Source organism: Vicugna pacos, chromosome 17, assembly GCF_048564905.1.
Source record: "Vicugna pacos chromosome 17, VicPac4, whole genome shotgun sequence".
NCBI classification, from domain to species: Eukaryota; Metazoa; Chordata; class Mammalia; order Artiodactyla; family Camelidae; genus Vicugna; species Vicugna pacos.
Genome location: NC_133003.1, coordinates 18783106 through 18803115, shown reverse-complemented (window position 1 = coordinate 18803115; position 20010 = coordinate 18783106). Strand labels below are relative to the sequence as shown.

At 41.9% G+C, this 20010-nt stretch overlaps 1 protein-coding gene across 2 annotated transcripts in view; it reads right to left on the bottom strand.

Moving 5' to 3' along the window:
* The window catches only part of LARS2 (leucyl-tRNA synthetase 2, mitochondrial), a 131342-nt gene that overhangs the window by 51757 nt on the left and 59575 nt on the right, over positions 1 to 20010 (bottom strand). For both annotated transcript variants that reach the window (XM_006200711.4, XM_031686686.2), the window contains exons 8-9: positions 9112 to 9219; positions 7783 to 7942 (exon numbers count right to left, since the gene is read on the bottom strand). In XM_006200711.4, coding sequence (XP_006200773.1) covers positions 7783 to 7942; positions 9112 to 9219 — 268 coding nt within the window. The remainder of the gene's footprint in view (positions 1 to 7782; positions 7943 to 9111; positions 9220 to 20010) is intronic.

Sequence of the window (20010 nt, the reverse complement as noted above, 5' to 3'; positions counted from 1 at the left end):
GGTGGGGACAGAGTGAAACCCTGTAGACCAAATGGGTTTACAGGGATGAGGTTTGGCCAGGACCCTGGTACCATGGCTGGGAGGGACCTATGGTTCTCAAAGTGGAGACCCATATTTTTGATTCCATACAGGCCTGTCTCAAAGAAAAGGTGTACATCTGCCAAGTCTGCAATTCTGCCATGTTATTAGGAAGACGGAAGGTGAGGTGTGGTGGAGTAAGAATAAGTCACTAGGTAACGTGTAGAAGTGGTGAAACGAGAGACAGCAGCGTAGGTATATTCCACAGATGCGTGGAGGTCTGTCCCGGAGAAACAGCCGTGGCACAGACTGCCAGGTGACCCCATATGTGTCTCTCTTTCTGACTCAGCAGTAGAACGTTTAGTTGGACACAGGACAGAGCAATGGCAGCACTGGTCAGCCTCCCATGCAGTGGGCATGGCCGTGGGGTAAGTGCAGAAGCCACTTTTAGGTCATGCTCTCAAAGGGAAGGAGCTGCCCTCCTTCCCCCCGTCTTCCCGCAATGCAGATGAACGCTAGAATGTCTTAGAACATACAGATAAGGGCAACGTAGAAAGAGCTTTGGCCCTGGCCACGTCACAGAGCAGACGTGACATACCCACTGTCTTTCATGTGGGTAAGAAATAAATTTCCATCCTTCTAGTCACTGTTTTTCCAGGACTCTGTCACAGCCACCAAACTTATATCCTAAGTATCACATTTCCAAAATTACTAAAAGCGATTGGGTAAGGAGGCTGCTGCTACTGTTGTGCTTAGTACTCTCTGAAATTTCACATAATACACAAATATCACCTAGATTTTCAAAAACACAAAAGAATTTTTAAAAAGAGATATGGAAATTAAAATAATCTTGAAGTATTATCATTTTACACCTAAGTTAGCAAATACTTTTGGAAGGGTAGCAATGATGTTTGTGACATTGCACTGAAATTCCAATGTCATGGATATGGTACTCTAAAGTGACGTAGCCCTTTCAGAAACCAATAAAAGTGACACGCAAAAAGAACTAGAAAAGGGTTCATACTCTTTGACCAGTAAAATCTCACTATTTGGAATGTCTCCTAAGGAAGTGATTCTATACAGGCATAGAGGTATGTGGACACAATTTTTTTTAATTTAATTTATATATTGGGGGGAGGGTATTAGGTTTACTTATTTGTTTATTTTTTCAGAGGAGGTACTGGGCATTGAACCCAGGATTGTGTTTATGCTAAGCATGTGCTCTACCACTTGAGCTATATACCCTCTCTCTGAACATAAATGTTTATAGTAGCTATCTCTATAACAGCCTAAACATGGAAAAGGCCAAACGTTCAAAATGGTAGGTAAGATTTAGGATATTCTATCAATGGTTGATAGATCATTATGTGTAGATGAAGAAACAATTGGGAAGCCTGCATAAAAACAAAGAAATATTTTCTGATATCATAGTAAGTGAAATCTAAAAAAAAACCCCAAAAAACAAAAAACAGAAGCAGTCTGATTTCTAAGATACATGTATGCAGGAACACGAATATAAAAGCTATATGACCACATGCAAAAGAATGAAGTTGGACCCTTCCCTTTGCCATATATAAAAATTGTATTTAATTTAAAAATGGATTAAAGATCTAAATGTAAGATCTGAAACTATAAAACTTGTAGAAGGAAACAGAGGTGTAAATCTTCATGATCTTTGATTAGACAATGGTTTCTTAGATGTGAGACCAAAACCAAAAGCAACAAATCAAAGAACAGATAAACTGGACTTCATCAAAATTAAGAATTTCATGCTTTAAAGGACACCATCACAAAAATGAAAAGACAACCCACAGAATTGGAGAACATTTTTCTAAATTATATATTTGATAAGAAACTTGTATCTAGTATAAACAACTATTAAAATTCAATAATAAAAAGGCAACTCAATTAAAAAATGGGGAGATGATCTGAATAGATATTTCTCTACAGAAGATATACAAATAGCCAATAAGCACATGAAAACATGCTCAACACCATTAGCCATCAGGTAAATGCAAATCAAAACCACAGTGAGGTAATGTCTCACATCCACTAGCATGACCATAATAAAAAGACTCAGACAATAACAGGGAGGAGGTATATATATATATATATATATATAGTGGTAGAGTGCATGCTTAGCATGCACAAGGTCCTGGGTTCAATCCCCAGTATCTCCATTAAAACAAAAAAGAAAGAAAAAAATCTGAGAGAAGTTTTCAGCTTTGATTTTAAAAAAAATAGATGGACAATAACAAGTGTTGGCGAAGATGTGGAGAAACTGGAACCCTCATACACTGCTTCTGGGAATGTAAAATAGAGCAGGTTGCTTTGAAAAACAGTCTGATAGTTCCTCAACCAGTTAAAAATAGAGTTACCATATAACCCAACAATTAACATTCTTAGACAAGAAAATAAAAACATATGTCCACATGAAAATCTGTACAAATGTTTGTAGCAGCTAGCTAGAAAGTGGAAACAACCAAAATGTCCATCAATTGACAGGTGTGTAAAAAAAAAGGCCATATATACAATGGACTATTATTCTGAAATAAAAAAGAATGGAGTATTGACACAGGCTACAACATGAACGAACCTTTAAAACATTATGCTAAGTGAGCCAAGCCAGTCACAAAAGGACAAATTATCGAATGAGCCAATTTATACAAAATGTCTAGAATAGGCAAATCTATGGAGAAAGAAAGTAGATTAGTGTTGCCTGGGCCTGGGGGAAATGGGAAGAATGGAGGTGACCACTAGAGGGTATGGGATTTCTTTGGGGGAGGGTGAAAATGCCCTAAAATTGACAGTGGTGATGCTAAAAACCATTGAATTGTACACTTTAAATGGGTGAATTTAATGGTATGTGAATTATATCTCAAGAAAGTCATTACAAGAAAAATATGGGGAAAAAACATAGAGTATTGCATTAAAAGGCTGGATTTGTTTCCATTTTCCCACAGAAAAGGTCTATTATGACAGTTTTTCCATTAGAAAAAAATTAATCTTTGAACTTAAATATGAGCAGATTTGTAATGAATGCAACCTACGTGCTGTACCTGGTCAAAATCTATTTCTTAGAAAGAACAAAAAGTAAGATCTGAAGTTGTTGATCAGCCCTAGTGTTCTCCACATTCTCGGCAGTCCTGTGCCTGGCAATGGGAAGCAGGAAGTTGTGGAGAAATCTCATGTAATCTAAGCAGTCACACAGGGGTTAGATCACAGCTAAATGCTTTAGAAAATACAGAGGATTACTCATTTAATAATTAGTCATTACAAAGGAGACATTCCAGGCCAGAAGCTAGCTGTCCTCTGCTCTCAGGCCCCCACTGCAAAGAAGGCAGGTCTTCCACATCCTCTAGGAAAACAGACTCAGAGCTTTGGCTCAGTGTCCAGCAAAGCAGTGCTCCTCACAGCTAGGTCCCAGGGATGCTCTGTGTAAACAGAGTCCAGTGGTCAGTAAGCGTGGAGCATGATGCACAGCTTCCCTTTGTAGACAGCTGCAGCACACGTCAGCACAGCGAAGGCACTAAGTCTAGAAGCAACGAAACCTGCTTATTTTTGCTTTATTCCAGGTTATCTGAGCACAGAAGCCTTCCTCCACATAGCACCCATTAACACATGCTGAAAGGATGCCAGCAGCAACAGTTTGGTTCAAGAACAAACTTATCCACAGGATCCCATCCTTCACCCTTGTCTCACCCCGTGCTGATTTTGTGGAGACAGGGGCAAGGCAATAGGGAGCAATGAATTATTTAATGTTCTGGGGCTTTCAGGGAGATGAGGCTCTTCTTGCTAATGTGTCAATAACAACAGGGTTCCTAAGTCACCCATCAGGGAGACCTCATTTACCTGTTTGGCAAAAAAATGCATTGTGTGGACCACTGGTGACTCACAGCTGAAGTGAGTGGTTCCAAAGCTCCAGGATTTGAATATTTTAATATGAAGGATGTAAGAAAAGACTCCAGGAAGACAGACAGCTTCTAGAAAGAACTTTGACGATATTTCTCTATTGATGCTTTTTATGGGTTCTAGTCAGAGTTTACATAGCATGACTTATGTCAGAGGCGGTCAGCTGAGTAACGTCAATGGTTATGGAAATACACTCAATTTCAAGAACTCCATAGGGAAGGACCTTACTTTTTGCTCTCTTAAAGGAAACTGTATCAATTATGGGACACCAAGCCAAAAACAAAAAACAGTACATTAGTCAATAAGATCAACAACCCAGTCGGCCAACCCAGAAATCAGGGAGTTGTCCCAGGAGCCTTCCAAACACCTCTCAGAGCTGTTCCCACCCCTCCATTCTGACAGCCACTCTTCTACGGTCCTCACCATCTCTTACCCTATCTAATGGGGCAAGCCAGTTCTCCCACCTCCACTCTGCTACTCAAGCATCGCCCTGTCCACCCGTGTCACCCTCCTCCTCGGAGCCCCTTAGGGCTCCTCCTGCATCCACACCACCTGGTCCGAAAGCCCCATCACATGCACTGCTGAGAAAATGAAACTTACAAAGGCGAAATGACCTTCCTTAAGTCATAGGATAGATCTGGGATCAGAACCTTGGTCATCTTGTGCCAACTCAGGAGCCAACATTCAGAAATCAACTTAGCAACTCCAGAACTCATGTTTGAGAATTTAAACTCCTGCCAAGTGATAAATTCAGCCACAACTGTGTGCTGCCATGACTTTCAGTGGTCACTGCTTTAATATGAGTTACCCTCAAAACTAGACATTTGAGGGAAAACCAACAGGCTTGCCTGATTTGAGCCAGTTGGCAAGGGTAAATGACAGCAGTGATATATCAGCCAGGTTTAAAATGTGACCTCAAGGCCAAAGGAGGCATACATTCATATTCATATGTTAATTTTAATTCACCTTTTGGGAAAGCTGCATTGCACTCAAAGAACTGTCCTGGCCTTATGTGACTCATGCCACATGTCAAAATCTAGAGACTTGACCTGCAAATTAATCTAAAGACTTCAAATAAATTGCATCTGCAGAAAGAAAATTTCCACTCTGAAAATTAGAATTGGAAAACTTGGAGCCAAGAGTAACATTTCATTTGGAATTATTTCAGATTATTAGAAAGAGGGCAGAACAAAGTGAATGAGCCATTCAGTGCCAAAATGAAGTGACCAGGCCAAGTTGGATGTGCTGACACCAAACTGATCATGAGAACGGTGCTCTCTGCAGATGCTAAAATTATTTCTTAATTTCTTGCATATGAACATGTTTTGGATTAAATAATGGCTTTCATGTCAGAAACTCCATCTTTTATAACTTATTAGCTCATTAATCCCCTATTGATAATACCTCATTTTAATTTGTGTCCCCGAATTAACCATAAGGAAAAAAAAATCTAAGGGCTAGATGTTTACATTCTTCAGTTTTTCAATTTTAGATATTCCTCAACCATCACAGCCCTCAAGGAATCTCAAAAAGCTCATGAGAGTAAAAATGATGAGTTTTCCCTTTAAACAGTTGCAAAGAATCCAATTTTTCTTTTTGAATAAGTGGAAGATAAAACTGAGAGAGATAGCTACACTGGGCTTTATAAGCACACACTGAAATTTTAACTCAGAAGAGTCTTCCTCTATTTCAATACATAACCACTGAAAGAGATGAAGCCGAGCATTATCTGTCTTGTGCCAGTGAATTACATATGCATCTGGCTCCTCCTCTACGACCTCCAGGAAGGCAGGACTGTGAATGGCCACCGACATACAGTGCTCGGCATGCAGCAGGCTCTCAGTATGAACTGATCTGGACGTTAATGTTGGAAGTAAACAACCAGAAGCCTTGAGCAGAGATAAGTTGAGATGATACTGTTTATCTTTCCAACCTGATTAGGAAATCTTTCATTCTGGCTATTTTTAGAATAGCACTTAAAAATTTTTTAATTGTAGAATAGATAAACAAGATTACACTGTATAGCACAGGGAAATATACACAAAATGTTATGATAACTCACAGAGAAAAAAATGTGACAATGAGTGTGTATATGTCCATGAATGACTGAAAAATTGTGCTGAACACTGGAATTTGACACAACATTGTAAAATGATTATAAATCAATAAAAAATGTTAAAAAAAAAGAAAAAAAATTTTTTATACCACCATTCAAAATTTTTTATTTTGTTAATTAAAAAATTATTTTATTTTATTTTATTTTTTTAAATGGAGGTACTGGGGATTGAATACAGGACCCTCCACCATTGAGCTATACCCACCCTGCTTTGAAAATTTTTATTAACCTAATCATTTAAATAGACCTCCAGTAATTCAGACTCTGTGATTTGGGTTGAAGTTTATAGTCTATGAAAAGAGAAGTGGGCTGAGATTTTTATAGAAATATTTACATTTCTCCAGGGACCTACTTCTAATTGATGGGGGAGTTCCTTTCACTCGACCAGGATCCATAGCCCCTTCATCTGGTTAGAGAGTCTCTGAGTTACCTCTTCCTCACTTGTTATATTCTTGGTGGTCTACCAAGGAAGGTGCCCGGCCTTCCCTTGGCTAAGAAAAAGGCCAGGGGCCCCAGTTATGCCAATCAGACACCTTTCCCTGCAAGAGGATTCTCAAACCAAGTGCCCCAAGCACAGAGGGCAAGGTGAGAGTAGATTCACTCAGTCAAGAGACTGTCTACTGTTCTTGCTGCCAAAACCCTCATGGCTCAGTGGTTCAAGTCCTCTTCCAGACTAGTTTTTCCTCAGCTGGGACCTGGGACCCTTTGCTGGAGTGCTTGTACCTGGACAAATGGCTCCTAAAGCAACAGAATATAAAGAAACTATAAGGAACTAAAAGTAACTGCATACATGCACAGTTGGGGCAAATCATGAACAATAAAATACCAAAAGGCCAAAACCCAACTGCACTTTTGAGTTGCCAGGAGCAAAAGCAGAGTACTAGCTTAGGCACGATCCCTGCACACTGCACCATCAAGGCCCCTCTGGCCCGACCCACCCATCTCCCAACCCTCACTCCATTTAAGGGACCAGCTCGCCTCCCTCCGGGAGTGAGCAAGGGAACCTGTTACTTATTTTCACTCCATTGTGCTGCAGCACAAATCCCAATAAAGCCTTGCCTGAATTTCTTGTCTGGCCTCTTATCAATTTCTATTGATTAAAGAGTCCAAGAATCCTTGTCAGTAACAGTTCTTCCCCACTGCTTTCCAATATGTTCCCCCTTTCCTCTGATTTAGCCAGAGATGGAGTCTGTTGCCAGCAACCCCAGAATCCTGACTAATGCACAGGACCTCCCAATCCTCACTGACCAACAACACTTGCTATGGCAATTCCAGGTCAACTCAATATAGCTCTTCAGTGAGCAGGACTCTGCTTGTCTGCACAGATCACTGTGTGAATTCTCAAAGACACTAAAATTCAGTTATTGAAAACATTTCCTCTGATTCTCACTAGTTTCCATCCTGTTCCTTTCAGTATAGTTTTATTTGATGATGAAATTACAAATTAAGCAGATGATTCTATTCCTATCAGAAAAGAGCTTTAATCTAGATTATATTTAAAGGGAAAGTTGAGCTTTCATTCGGAAACTCAAGAAGCAGATAAACTAGTACTCAAAGTGAAATCACAGGGTCGCTTAACATTTTCAAAGCTCTTTTCGATCCTCACATTTTAAAATCAAAACATAAAAAGTCAGGCCAAGGAGAAGAACACAAGATGACATGTGTGAAAGAACCATGAACTCTGTGAAATGTAAGGCATAAACGCCCCCCGTCTTAACCTTAACTTGCCGACTCACCTTTGCCAGGAATGAGAGCCTTCCGAAAGACTTCCTTCAGGGAGCCGTGCCCGTGTAAGAGTCTGTGGCTGGGAGAGATGGCCACGTGGGAGGTGCCATAAACGGCCTCAGGGGTGGCCGTGTAGGCACTCAGCTTTTCTCCTGTGACTTGCCCATCAACCTGGCAGCAGGGAAGCAGAGACATTTCATTTCTCAGTCCTCCCTCTGGGCTGCTGTGCTCCCCAGCCATCTCCACTACTCCCACCCTACTCAATCCCAAACAGTGGGAATAGCTTCTGACTGCAGCCCCAGGGCTCTGGGGGCCCAAGATGGTCCCTCAGGCAGGAGAGAAGAGGGCCCTCTTTCAGGAGGACTCCCCTGTGCCTGTTGCCAGGCATACTTGGGGGCCCTGAATGGAAGGTGGTCAAAGCATGCTCAGAAAGATGTCCTCCCCAGTTCCTTGCTCCTTTGTTCACAAATTAATAATAACTGTCAATATTGTTTGTCCTGAAAAAGGAACTACATCTTCCTCCAGGATTTAAGGTACAGTTACCAATAAAGGCATCTACTTCTCTAACCACAAAAAGTGTCATTGAGGCTAATTCCGTTTTGAAGAGAGAAGAAAGGACAGTCTGAGCTGAGCTCAGGACTGAGTGCTCCCAGGGCTGGTTAAGTGCTTTTCAGGGAAGAGGCATATATTAGGCACCAGCTGAGTGCTAATAATGTGACAGACATGGAGGACACAGAGAGGCTGATGTTCCTTCCTTCACACATTCAATGTGTTCACAGAGTGCCAGTGATGTGTGGAGCACCTGGGGCCCAGGACTAAAAGTCCACACTATGGTCTGAGTTGCCAGTTAGGTGTCACCTATGGAGCCAGGCATGGGGCCACAGAGGCACAGCTACACAGCCCTGCACCTGCAGGGCTGAGAGTGTTTCCCCTGAGATGTCTCATTTTCAGGTGGGTCCAGGAATGGAGATAGAAACATTTTCATAATATAATGAGCAAGGGAGAGAATTTAGAAGACATTCCACGTATACAGCTCAGTGGCTCAGAGCCCCACCTCCCTCACCCTGATGGAGAGGCAAAGGACTTTAATGTGATCACATCTTGAAATGATCATTTTTTGGATATAATAGGTTAAATAAAATATGCCATTAAAATGAATTTCACCAGTTTCTTCTACACTTTAAAAATGTGGCTACTAGGAAATGTGAAATTACATCTAGGACTCCCAATACTGCATAGCCCTGCGGTAGAGTCTCAAGTGGCTGGTCTGTTCGATGAGCTCTAAAAATGCAGGAGGGCTTTGTGAGCACTGACTGCTGGGGATACTCTTGCTTGATCACCTTTAACATGAAATCCAGATGGCAGCCCACACAGTCCCCGATCCAGTGGGCCTGCATGCCTTTTATTCCGTACCATTCCGGAAGGTCTGCCAACGCGTCCTGCATGGCCTGGAGGAATGAACGGAGAATGGAGAGGTAGAGCACACAGTTTACTAAAGAAAACACAGATGCTCTGGGGCTCATGAAGGTGTGAAAAGTGAAGGAGGCTCAGGATTTAGCCCTCTTCATCTGCCAATAAGAGGAGCCCAGCGAAGGTGACACAGATGCACTCATAGTGACTCATTTCAGTGAGATGGGTTTCACCGACTTCCCTATTCTGAGTGGACCAAGGTCTCACAGAGGGAAGACAATTTACAAGGAAAGACCATGGTTAACGTCTTTGATGGATGTGGTTAGTGCATTCTCCTCCACAGTCTGCCAACTAAACAGAAGAAGTTCCCAGTTTATGAATTCTGAAACTAAGACAAGCCATTCACAGGTACAGGTGTTCTACAACCCAGCTGTATCATATATAGAACACTATAAATTCATTTTAAAAATAAAAATCAGCATAAGGGAAACCATCCAATTGACATGCTATTTTGATATACTGCTGTATTTATTATATTTGCTATATTGATAGAATTTGCTATTAGAAGCACACATTCATTTCATCATTATTTGTCTAATTCCAATCCTAAATTCCTATAAAAGGGAGGCTTTTCAATAAATCATTCTCTGTGGCCTCAAGCACATGCTGTCTGTTATTTGATGATGAGACACATTCTCTCAACAAATGAGTTTAAAAGTAAATCATGTATTTATAATGAGTCCAATTTGAAATTCCTAATTGTATTATGCTTAATATAGGCAACACTATGATGCTTTGTGTGTCTAGTGTTTTGTAATTCATGAAGTGCTTTTATACACATCTCTTCTCACACACTCTGGACAAGGTAGCTCATTTTCAGATGAACAAACTTTTGTTGAGAAAGGCTTTCTCTTGTAAGGCAGCAGGGAAAGATGCGCCAGGACTAAAACCCAGACTTGCCCATCGCACTCTTTTCCCTACAGCTCACGGACTCTTACTCTCTCATGGGAGAAAGAACTCAGAGCAGTTTCTATACCTGGCATCTATCCAGCCATCCATTCTCATTTACTCAGGAAAGCCTGGAAGCTTCAAGACTCAGAAATTTCTTTTGAGGCAGAAATTGTGGATTTTTTTTTTTTTAGTGTTTTTTTCCTCCTGTATTTATTTATTTATTTATTTTACTCTTTTTGGTGGGGGGAGGTAATTAGGCTTATTTATGTATTTATTTTTAGTGGAGGCACTGGGGATTGAACCCAGGACTTCATGCATGCTAAGCACACACTCTACCACTGAGCTATACCCTCCCCTCAGAAACTGTGGATTGCAGACACCATCAAGCTGACCAGCAATGTGTTCGTTCATCTGTTTATTCCCCAGGAATGTATTAACACCCACCCTTCAGACCAGGACCTCATCTAGGCATTGGGAACCTGGGCATACACAACGCAGGATGTGCCCAGAGTCCCTAACATGAAGTTTAAATAATGCATACATGGGGTCTGCTGCTATTAGTCGGGTAACTGATTAAAATGCAACGCCAGATGCTATTAGCATCAAAGAAGATGGGACATGGGTCATGGAGATGAATCAAAGGAAAAGAAAAATAGTGGGAAGGTAGGGAAGAAGAGGAGCAGGGTGAAAAATTGGGAGAGACAAAAGAGCGGTGGACCACAGAGGAGAAGGAAAGACACCGAAAGTGGGTAGGTGAGGAGAGGAAAGCTCCAATAAGAAAAGAAATAAAGGAAAAAGAAGCAACTAAGGAGCGTCAGCCCAGCGTACGGTAGGGTGCAATGACCAGTGGCTGCAATGTAAAACACTGGCCTTACTGTCTGGTCACCAACAGGGCGAGCCTTCCTGCCACAGGGCTGTCAATCCTGAGTGACAAACAAAGGAAGGAGGGAACAGGCTACTCTAAAAATAAAATAGAAATCAGACATGTGTCTGCAAAATGGGAAAAGGAGAGTACTGGAAAGCCTCGGTGAAGAGCTCCAGTTGTCCTTTTAACTCAATATCACACCAAGGCTCAGCTGAAAGGTAGGTCCCCTTCCTTTCAGCTGCCAACGAACCTAGTCACGTGACACTTGGCATAATCATCAGCGCAGAGACCCAACTACCCAAGCTACTGATGTTTGTAGGTCATTTTCAACAAAATGATCCTAGGTGCTCCCATTTCTGGACAGTTACTCAAGAAAGATGAAAATGCTTTTCAGGAGAAAATGTCATCAGTTGGAAATGGTAGATATTTTAAAGCCTACATGTTCACTTGGAAATGAGATCCATGAAAACCAAAGACCTGATAATGAAGATTCGGAAATATTTTAGGTAAGTTTTGAAACTTGATAATTCAGCACGGCCTATGCTTAAGACAACTTCATGATGCTGATGAAACTACATTCTGCTAGGAACGCTTGCCCAACTTCCTGGGGTGGCATCAAGGAAATCTAGAGTTCTAGTTTTAGGTAAAATAAGAAACATGACCTAATGCCATTCATATGTTCCAACTTCTAGTGATTGTGAGGCGGCTTTTCATAGGATATGTAAAATACTTGATGGTTACAAGTAAAGTTGCCCGACAGGACCATTGTTATTTCTGTATTTGCCTGAGTGAAAAATGACTTCTAAGAAGGTGGTAAAAGTTCTTCTTTAGGTTCTTGATTGTTCATTGTGCTTCAAGTAAAGTTGCTTTCTTTTGGTACAAACTACGACGTAGAAAATAAATAAGCCACAAGGATATATTATACGGCACAGGGAATACTGCCAATATTTTATAATAACTATAAACGGGCCCCACCACCAACTATGGAAGCTTGAAAGGGGGTACTTTTCCCATTCCACTCGCCTCCCAGGTCCAAGCTAAACAGCATAACCAGTCATAGGCTCAGTACAGTCCTGGAACACTGGGGCAACCCAGAGGCACAGGGTCAACTGGTTTAAATATCACACCAGCACTGAGAGGCTGGAGATGCTGGTACCAATGGCAGCAGTGGCTTAAGCAGACCATTCCTGGGACAAGGTCTCAGCTGTACCCTTGTCCTCCCTGATTCCCGCCTAGGTCTCCAGCCTTCCCATCCAACTGTGAGGAAACTGATCCTCTTCTGATCAATTCCCTCTTGGCTTAAGTTAGCCAGAATAACTATACATGGTTTCAACCAAGTTTCCTAATTATTAATAGAATAAGAAAGTTTCAATAATATGATGTATCTCTGTATTAGCTGAAACTGTACTATCTTGATATCAATGTAGCAAAAGTTTAAAATCTTGAATATATTGATTATATATTAATATTACAATAACAAAATACAATATGTTAATAAATTATTAATCAATCTTCTGATACCACTATATATTTTAGAAAGCTTTTCAATTTATGCAGCAATATAAGGGGTCTTAAAAGCCAACAAGCACGTAACTAGGACATGATGAACTCAGAAAATTACCAGTGGCTTTTCTGCTCCAAGGATCAATGAGATTCCATTTAACTTCAAAGCAAACCTACATGTGGTTTCATGGGATCTGATCTCTCTCTCTTTTTTTTAATTGAAGTACAGTTGATTTACAATGTTATGTTAGTTTCAGGTATACAACAAAGGGATTCAGTTTATATGTATACACACAGATATATATATATACACATATATATGTTCTTTTTTAGATCTTTTCCATTATAGGTTATTACAAGATACTGAATATAGTTCCCTGCTTTCCAAGAGATAAAACCCACATTACATGATTTGAAGATCAGCTTCATCTCCTACTCTATCCTTTCCTGCCACAGAAAATTTGGAGTTGATGGGGTTCATTTCTGACACATTTGAGGTCCCTCCCTTCCCCTGCATAACTAAGCCACAGTCTATAAACCCTCTCATTGTATTTTTTCTCTCAATTGAATTGTCAAGGCTGGAATACTTCTTATGGAGGTGATTTTGGCTTAATCTATTCAGATCTCGATGAGGACAAAAGATTCAAATAGAATGAAATGTGAATGTTTTGATATGCTAATTGTGGGAGAAAAAAAAGTCCACCTGCTTAAAACCTCACCAAATCTATGAATATATTTAAAAATCAAAAGAAATGAAAAAAAATAAACCAAATGAAACCAACATCTTGAGAACAAGTCAGCAAGCCCTTTTTAGTCTCCACTGTAAAATAAACTCATTATTCTCGACTGATTTTTGATGATCAAGGCTCCAGAACACACCTGCCCAACAGCTTCCCACAATCTCTCCCTTGTCCCAGGGCTGGCCCCACCAAGTCTTCATCGGAACAAGAACAACTTGGTGAGGATTTACAGAGCTACAGGTGTTCAGTCTAAAGAGCTGTTTTCATTTGTTTGTTTTTTGGGGTGTTTTGTTGAAATCACATCCTTTTTGTGGTTTTGCAATTACAGCAGATGGCATTCATCTCATTTCATGCCCTTATATTTGCCAAGCAGTTGGCAGTGCCTCCCTTCCCCATCCTGGCCAACCTCAATTTATAGAAATCTTACTGGTTCATACAATCCAAACACTTAGGGAAAGAGCAGGTTTTGAGACTCTTTATTAATGTGCTTTGAGATCCCTTTTCAAATAAAATCTGAGGGAACCCAATATCCAAAAGTTGAAAGCTGAACTATTCTAGGAGATGCCCTGCTCTCTCCTCCAACCCTTCTCCATCAACTCCCAAGGCTTGGGTACAATTTGAAAACCACTCATTTATTCAACTGCCCTCATTTAATTAATGAAAAAATGGCTTAGTTGACCAAGTCAACAGTAGACACCAAATAATATGAATGATCCAGATCTCCTGATTATTCTGGGACCACCATACTCAGTTTTCAGGTAACTTTCTGTAAATTAAAAAAAAGACAACTTCTTCCATATGCAAAACCTAGAAATTAACAATGTGAGTGGGCTCTTCATTCAATTTCAACAAATAATTATTGTGGTTAATATTCAGCTGAAGTCAAATCTCCTGTGGTTATTATTTAGCATGTATAGAAGTCCTATGGTTTACAGAGGGGCCTTATAATCATTTCACTACGCTAAGTCTGGAAAGGCAGCCACTGTTGTTCCACAGGTACACCCTGTGAATGAAGATGCTTTCAGAAGTTGAAACAGCAATGTATATGAATGAGTCGCAATAGAGGCCTGTGTTTAAGAACATGGACCACTAGAAGAAGGGCTGAAGGGAACATCCAATTGAAAAGGCTTTAGTAACACAGAATAGAATCAGGAATAAGAAAGAGGAAGATCAAAACTACAAAGCTGGGGATAAAAAGAGGATTAGCTATAACAAGGCTAATATGACTTTTTCTTCAAAGAAGCAGAAATAATGTCAGGAATAAATCCATACTTCCCAAGAGAAGGTGGGACGTGAGCTAAAGCATGAAGAACAAGGTGCAACAGGATCATAAATAAGAATTTGTGGTTTTAAAAACATGACACATTTTTAAAAACTGAAGTATAGTCAGTTATAATGTGTCAATTTCTGCTGTGCAACATAATGTCCCAGTCATGCATATATATATATACACAGACATTTGTTTTCATATTCTTTTTCATTAAAGGTTATTATAAGATATTGAATATAGTTCCCTGTACAGAAGAAATTTGTTTTTCATTTATTTTTATATATAGTAGTTAATATTTGCAAAGACATGACACGTTTTAAAGATCTTGGTAAAAAAAAAAAAGTTTAGGCAAACTGAAAAATACAGACCTTTTAAAACAAGGAGATTTATTAGCTACTAAGGGGGAGAGTTGAGAAACCAGAAGACTGGATACAGATTTGAAATAGGACTTAATGAGATTTAATTAAAATGGACACTTTTAAAAAGCTTAACACTTAGCCTATTTCTGAATCAGTGTGAGTTGATTAGCAATTATTTTTTAATTATAACTTGCCTTTATTTTTTCTAAAACTTATTATTATTGCCAAGATTTCTTTATTCTTTTTGTTTTTGGAATCATTTTGATGCAATTACTCCCAAGACACAATGTATATTTGAGTTGTGATAAAGGAAAATCAATTCTGAAGGCAGTAAGATATTTAAACAACGTAGATGTCCCCTCTGGAATATTCTAGAGGAATAAACTCTCTCACGACTCTGGCATGAAGTTAGGCACGAAGGTCACACATTAAGAAGCTCTGGCATGACGTTTACCTTGTTTACCTCTCTGATGGCCCTACTTTAACCTCTCTTCTGAAATGTGCTACGTATTTCTAGCAAAATCCATTTGTTGTGGCATCTCACTGCAACGCATTTATTCGCAAATACAGTTGTGCTGTCCAAGAGTCTCAGTTGCAGTGAAGGTGCTGGTAACCCAGAAGGGAAAAAAAATCAGTTCTAAGCGAGGCCCTGCGCGGATGATGTATGACTTGCCAGCAAGGTGTGGATCCCAGGACTGCAGGGGCAAAAGGAAGAGAGGCACTGAGGAGCCCATGCAGATGTCAGTGTGTATCTCAGAGCCATGTGAAAAGGAGGGACAAGCCAAGTGCTATTAGATAGCTTCTGAACAGCTGGAAGGGAGGAAGTGCTGTCTGGGTATGACCCTCAAGGACTGCTCCCTGAGCATGCTCTGTGTGAAAGGATGTGGTGAAAGAAATCAGGAAGCTGTCGTGGCAGCCAATTTGGCTAATCTCTTCTTACTCATAGATTAACTCAGGCCATGTTATCAGCCTTTTTTTTTAACCCTCTTCTGATTTAGGCAATCTAAGTCAGCAAAACGAGTTAAATTCCACCAACTTTCACAAGATGGTAACTAGTTTCTGAAATGTCACTACCACACTCCTAAGAACGCAGATAACAGAGGACAAACTCTCTCAATGACACAGCCACCTGTCTGATGAGACAGCCTCTGATTCCCAGAGGCCACCCCCATCACCTCACTGCCCCTGGCTCCACAGGACAAAAGAGAATCTGTAACTGCAGCCCATGGGTGGGGGGAGGGGGGAGAAGTTAAATACACTGCAAACGGAACATGGTTCTTAGCCCCATCTGTGGCACTGGGCCACCCTTGCCTGAAAAGGTGGCTTTGTTCTGGGAGAGGGGAGTCTTGGGAGCAAGACTAAAAGCTTTTATTGGTCTAATCAAGAAAAATAAAATGGGGACAGCAGTCCCAGGGGACATTCTGCTCAATTACCTTCAAGTTGGAAGCCTGTCTGTAAATTTAAACTTGCGAGAACATGTGACCATCCCTTTCCAGGTCTAAAAAAGATGTGTAAATAAACGCTGACATAACCCTGCTATCAGGCTGTTTTGTTTGATGACTATCGAAATAATAATAATCATTATGGAAAAATGTGGAAAAGACAGTAAAGGATGAAGAAAAAAATAACATTTAACCCAAATCAACTTAAGCATCCAGGGAAATCACTATTCATATTTATTCTATAGCTTTCCATCTTACCCATCTTCCATTGATTCTAAGATGCACGTTTTCCCCCACAAATCCTGAAACTGGGACATGTCTTACAATCAGTGGTATCTCTGATTGACAGCATTTTTCATTCTTAACGGAGCATAAAATTTAAAACCAGTCGTGTGTTAGAAGTGACAAAATTTGTATGAGTGTGTGTACTTGTGCATACATTTTACATTGTTAAGATCATGCTATTAATATACTCTTTTAAACCACAAGAGTTTGCATTTTACCGGAGTTCACAGCTTAATATAGCTCTAGAAAGGATTAAATCTCTATTTTGAGCAAATCTGACACTCAGAATCAGTAAGCAAAATATAGAGAGACATAGAAAGAGACTGTGGAAAATTGTCGCCTTCAATGAGAAAACACTGAGTTTGAAACAAAGGAGAACAATAGAATACGGATATCTACGTGTCTGTTAGTGACCGTTGGCTTCCCTGATCGCAGTGGAGTCCCACTGTCCTCCAAGCAGCTGGGTTCAGAAGGCCCGGGGCTGAGGGAAGGGTGCTGGAGTAGAGACTAATGACATAACACAGGACACTGCTCAAGCCAATTCCATCAAGAACAAACTAGAAATCCCTGCACTTTTTGCTACCCGGCCATTTGTGCCCTCTGCCTGTGCCTGTACCATTCCCTCACTTGATAATGCCTTGCCTCCCTGCGCTGCTCACCCTCCGACTGTGTGCCCTCCAAGTGTGATTGTAGGGAATGCCAGTTGCTGGGCAACCAGTGCTCAAGAGCAGGTGGGCAGAACGCAGGCCTGGGATGGAGGAGACCCAAGCTAGGTCCTGGCTTTCTGAGGCTTGGGGGCCTCAGTTATAAAATGAGGAATGGGCCCAGTGAATAATTTTCCAGGACACCTCATGCTGGCCATCAGCCCTCCAGGGCAGCAGGAGGAGGGTAGGATGCGGGCTACTTAAAATAAAGCAACACCTTATCCCTTTGTTTTTAGACATCATATTGATTTTCATTTCCAGCAGCACACATGAGGGTTTTTTGTTGGCTTTTATATTTTTCAGATCAGGGCAGGGATTAGGAAGCATGGGAGACTGTGCTAAATGTGGAAGAATCGGCACAATGTTCTCTTGAGTTTCTTCTAGCATTAAAATTCAAATGACTCCCTAAGCTAACAGGGTTCATTGGTGACACCCATGGACACACCCAGGGACCGTCCCCAACAAGGTGCTCATCAATCTCTTTCCTCCCATGGAGTCAGGCAACACCTCAAGAAGGAAGGAGGCCTTTACTCCAACAGGACCTGGCAGGGAGCTCAGTAAGGCTACTCGGGGTCGAAGAGCATTAAGGCATAATATTGACGTCTGTCTTCATTTTTTCCTAATCAAATTTATAGTTTATTTCATTGTCAACACACAATAAGGAATATATTATTAATTTATTTCTCCCATTTTTCCCTTTCAATTATTCATTCTATCTTGGAAACAAAAACACATAACAAAGGAAACCTTCCTGTGTGCAGAGCATGCATGCTTCCTTCCTTCAGAAGTGCTTGTTCATTCTCACAGGCTCTGGAGTGGGTTGCATGCAGGGCTGTCTTTAGTTGCCTGACGGAGGGACAGGGTGTGGGTAAGAACTCAGGGCTAAGGAAGTAAGGCAGTCCTAGAGGCCCGGCCTAACAGAGACCACACGCAGGTGTGATTAGGCATCAGTGGGGGACGTTCCGGACACAGGCAGGAGAGGAAATCTAATTGCCTATACTGTCACGAAATACCATGGGTTTCCAAATCCAGAGCTGGGACCCGGCCCTGCTCCAACTCTGGTGAACTCTTCCAGGCAGAAGTTCCCTCTAAGGCCTGCTCAGAGCCAGCCAGTGGCCTTCTCCCAGCAGTCTCATCTTCACACCTGGCTGACATTAAAGGGCCTGTCCCCTTGGCCGTGGCCTTGGGAGGGCGGAGAGTCTCCTGATCCACTCCAGGCAGCCTCGGGCTTGCCCGCAAAGTGCCAGGGAACTGTCAGCCTCAAATCACCTGCTTTCCTTTTGCCTCTGTCCCCTTCCCATCCCTGTCTACCCCAACCCCCAGAAGGTCTCCCCTGTAACAACTCTCATCTGTGCCCCTTGGCACCGGCCAACAATCCCCCTGAGGAGGACAGAGAGGAGAGGATGAAAGATGGAGAACAGAGTTTGGCTTAGCGCCTAGGAGAGAAGAGGTCCTGGAGAGACAGGTTAAACACAGAACAGAAGGAATCATGAGATCTTATGTAAGAAGGAGCAGAATTTAACAATTAATTAGCTTTGTGAGACAGTGAGTCAAAACTAGATCCTGGGGATGGGAGAAGAGCCTGCTGTTTCTGAAGAAGAGACAGCAGGGCCTGGGGGAGAACTCAAGCAGGAAGCTGCTCTGAGGGTGTGTCAGGGCTGGTCTGAGTCCCGGGGTCTGTAGCTGATGAACTAGTTTTTACCAGGAGGAAGGATAGGGCCGCCCTCTGCCCAGACAAATCACAGAGGGGCGTGGTGGGGTAAATGCAATTACAGCTGTAAAGCCACAGGGCTTTTAAGGGAAAACCCTCACAACAGATAAACCTCAGCCTTAGCTTCGTTAAATCTGGCCCTGGTCTGTGTCCTCACAGTCTTTTATCCCAACAGCCCTGCAGAGAAGCTGACAGCTCATTAAATGTTTCTCACTTGCTCCTCTTGGTCCTCAGAGACTTTGCTCCCTCAGCCAACATCGAATCTGTGCACAAGCCCCGCACATGAAGGCCCAGGCTGCACACACAGGACGTGACACGGGGGCCAAGGGTCTTTCTTAGGGAGTCAGGGGCAGAGTGGGGCCGAGTCGCCAAACCTCACCAATCAATCCCTTTGCTAAGTTTCCTGAGCAGCACAGGATGACTCTGGTGCTGGTACGAAGAGGCATTTCCAGGCACCACCTGTGAGCCGGCCTCTGTTCTGGTCAGCTGATCTGAAGGTAGGAGCAGAATGCCAGACAGCAGCCCACTTTCCAGGAGACAGCCAAATGCTTTCACGAGGAGCTCACGGCCTCAGGATTAGAGCAAGGGTGCACAGGGGTTCCCTTTCAGAGTGCAGGGAACTCTTGAACAGTCAGGGGCACCCAGGGGACGAGACCCTGGTGCCACTGCTCCTCTGTGGCTGTCTTTCTGCTCCAGCCTCCTCCTCCACCTCCCCAAAGAGCTCCTGTCATGAACCTCACTCCCTCCCCTCACCTCTTTGCTTCTCCATTCTCAGATTTTCCCTGTTTGCAGGGTCCAACTCCAGTAGTGCTTTCTGGTAAAGGTACCCCTACTTTACCCAGAAATGCAACCTAAAACCAAGGAATGAAAGGCACACGGTGGCAGGGAAATGGGTGGCTTATTACTTCCCATCCCACGTGATTTCATAAGGGCTCACTGTTGCCCGTCTGATTCAGGAATTCTACTTGGAAATACTTGTGAAGCGTGCAGTTTCCTGCA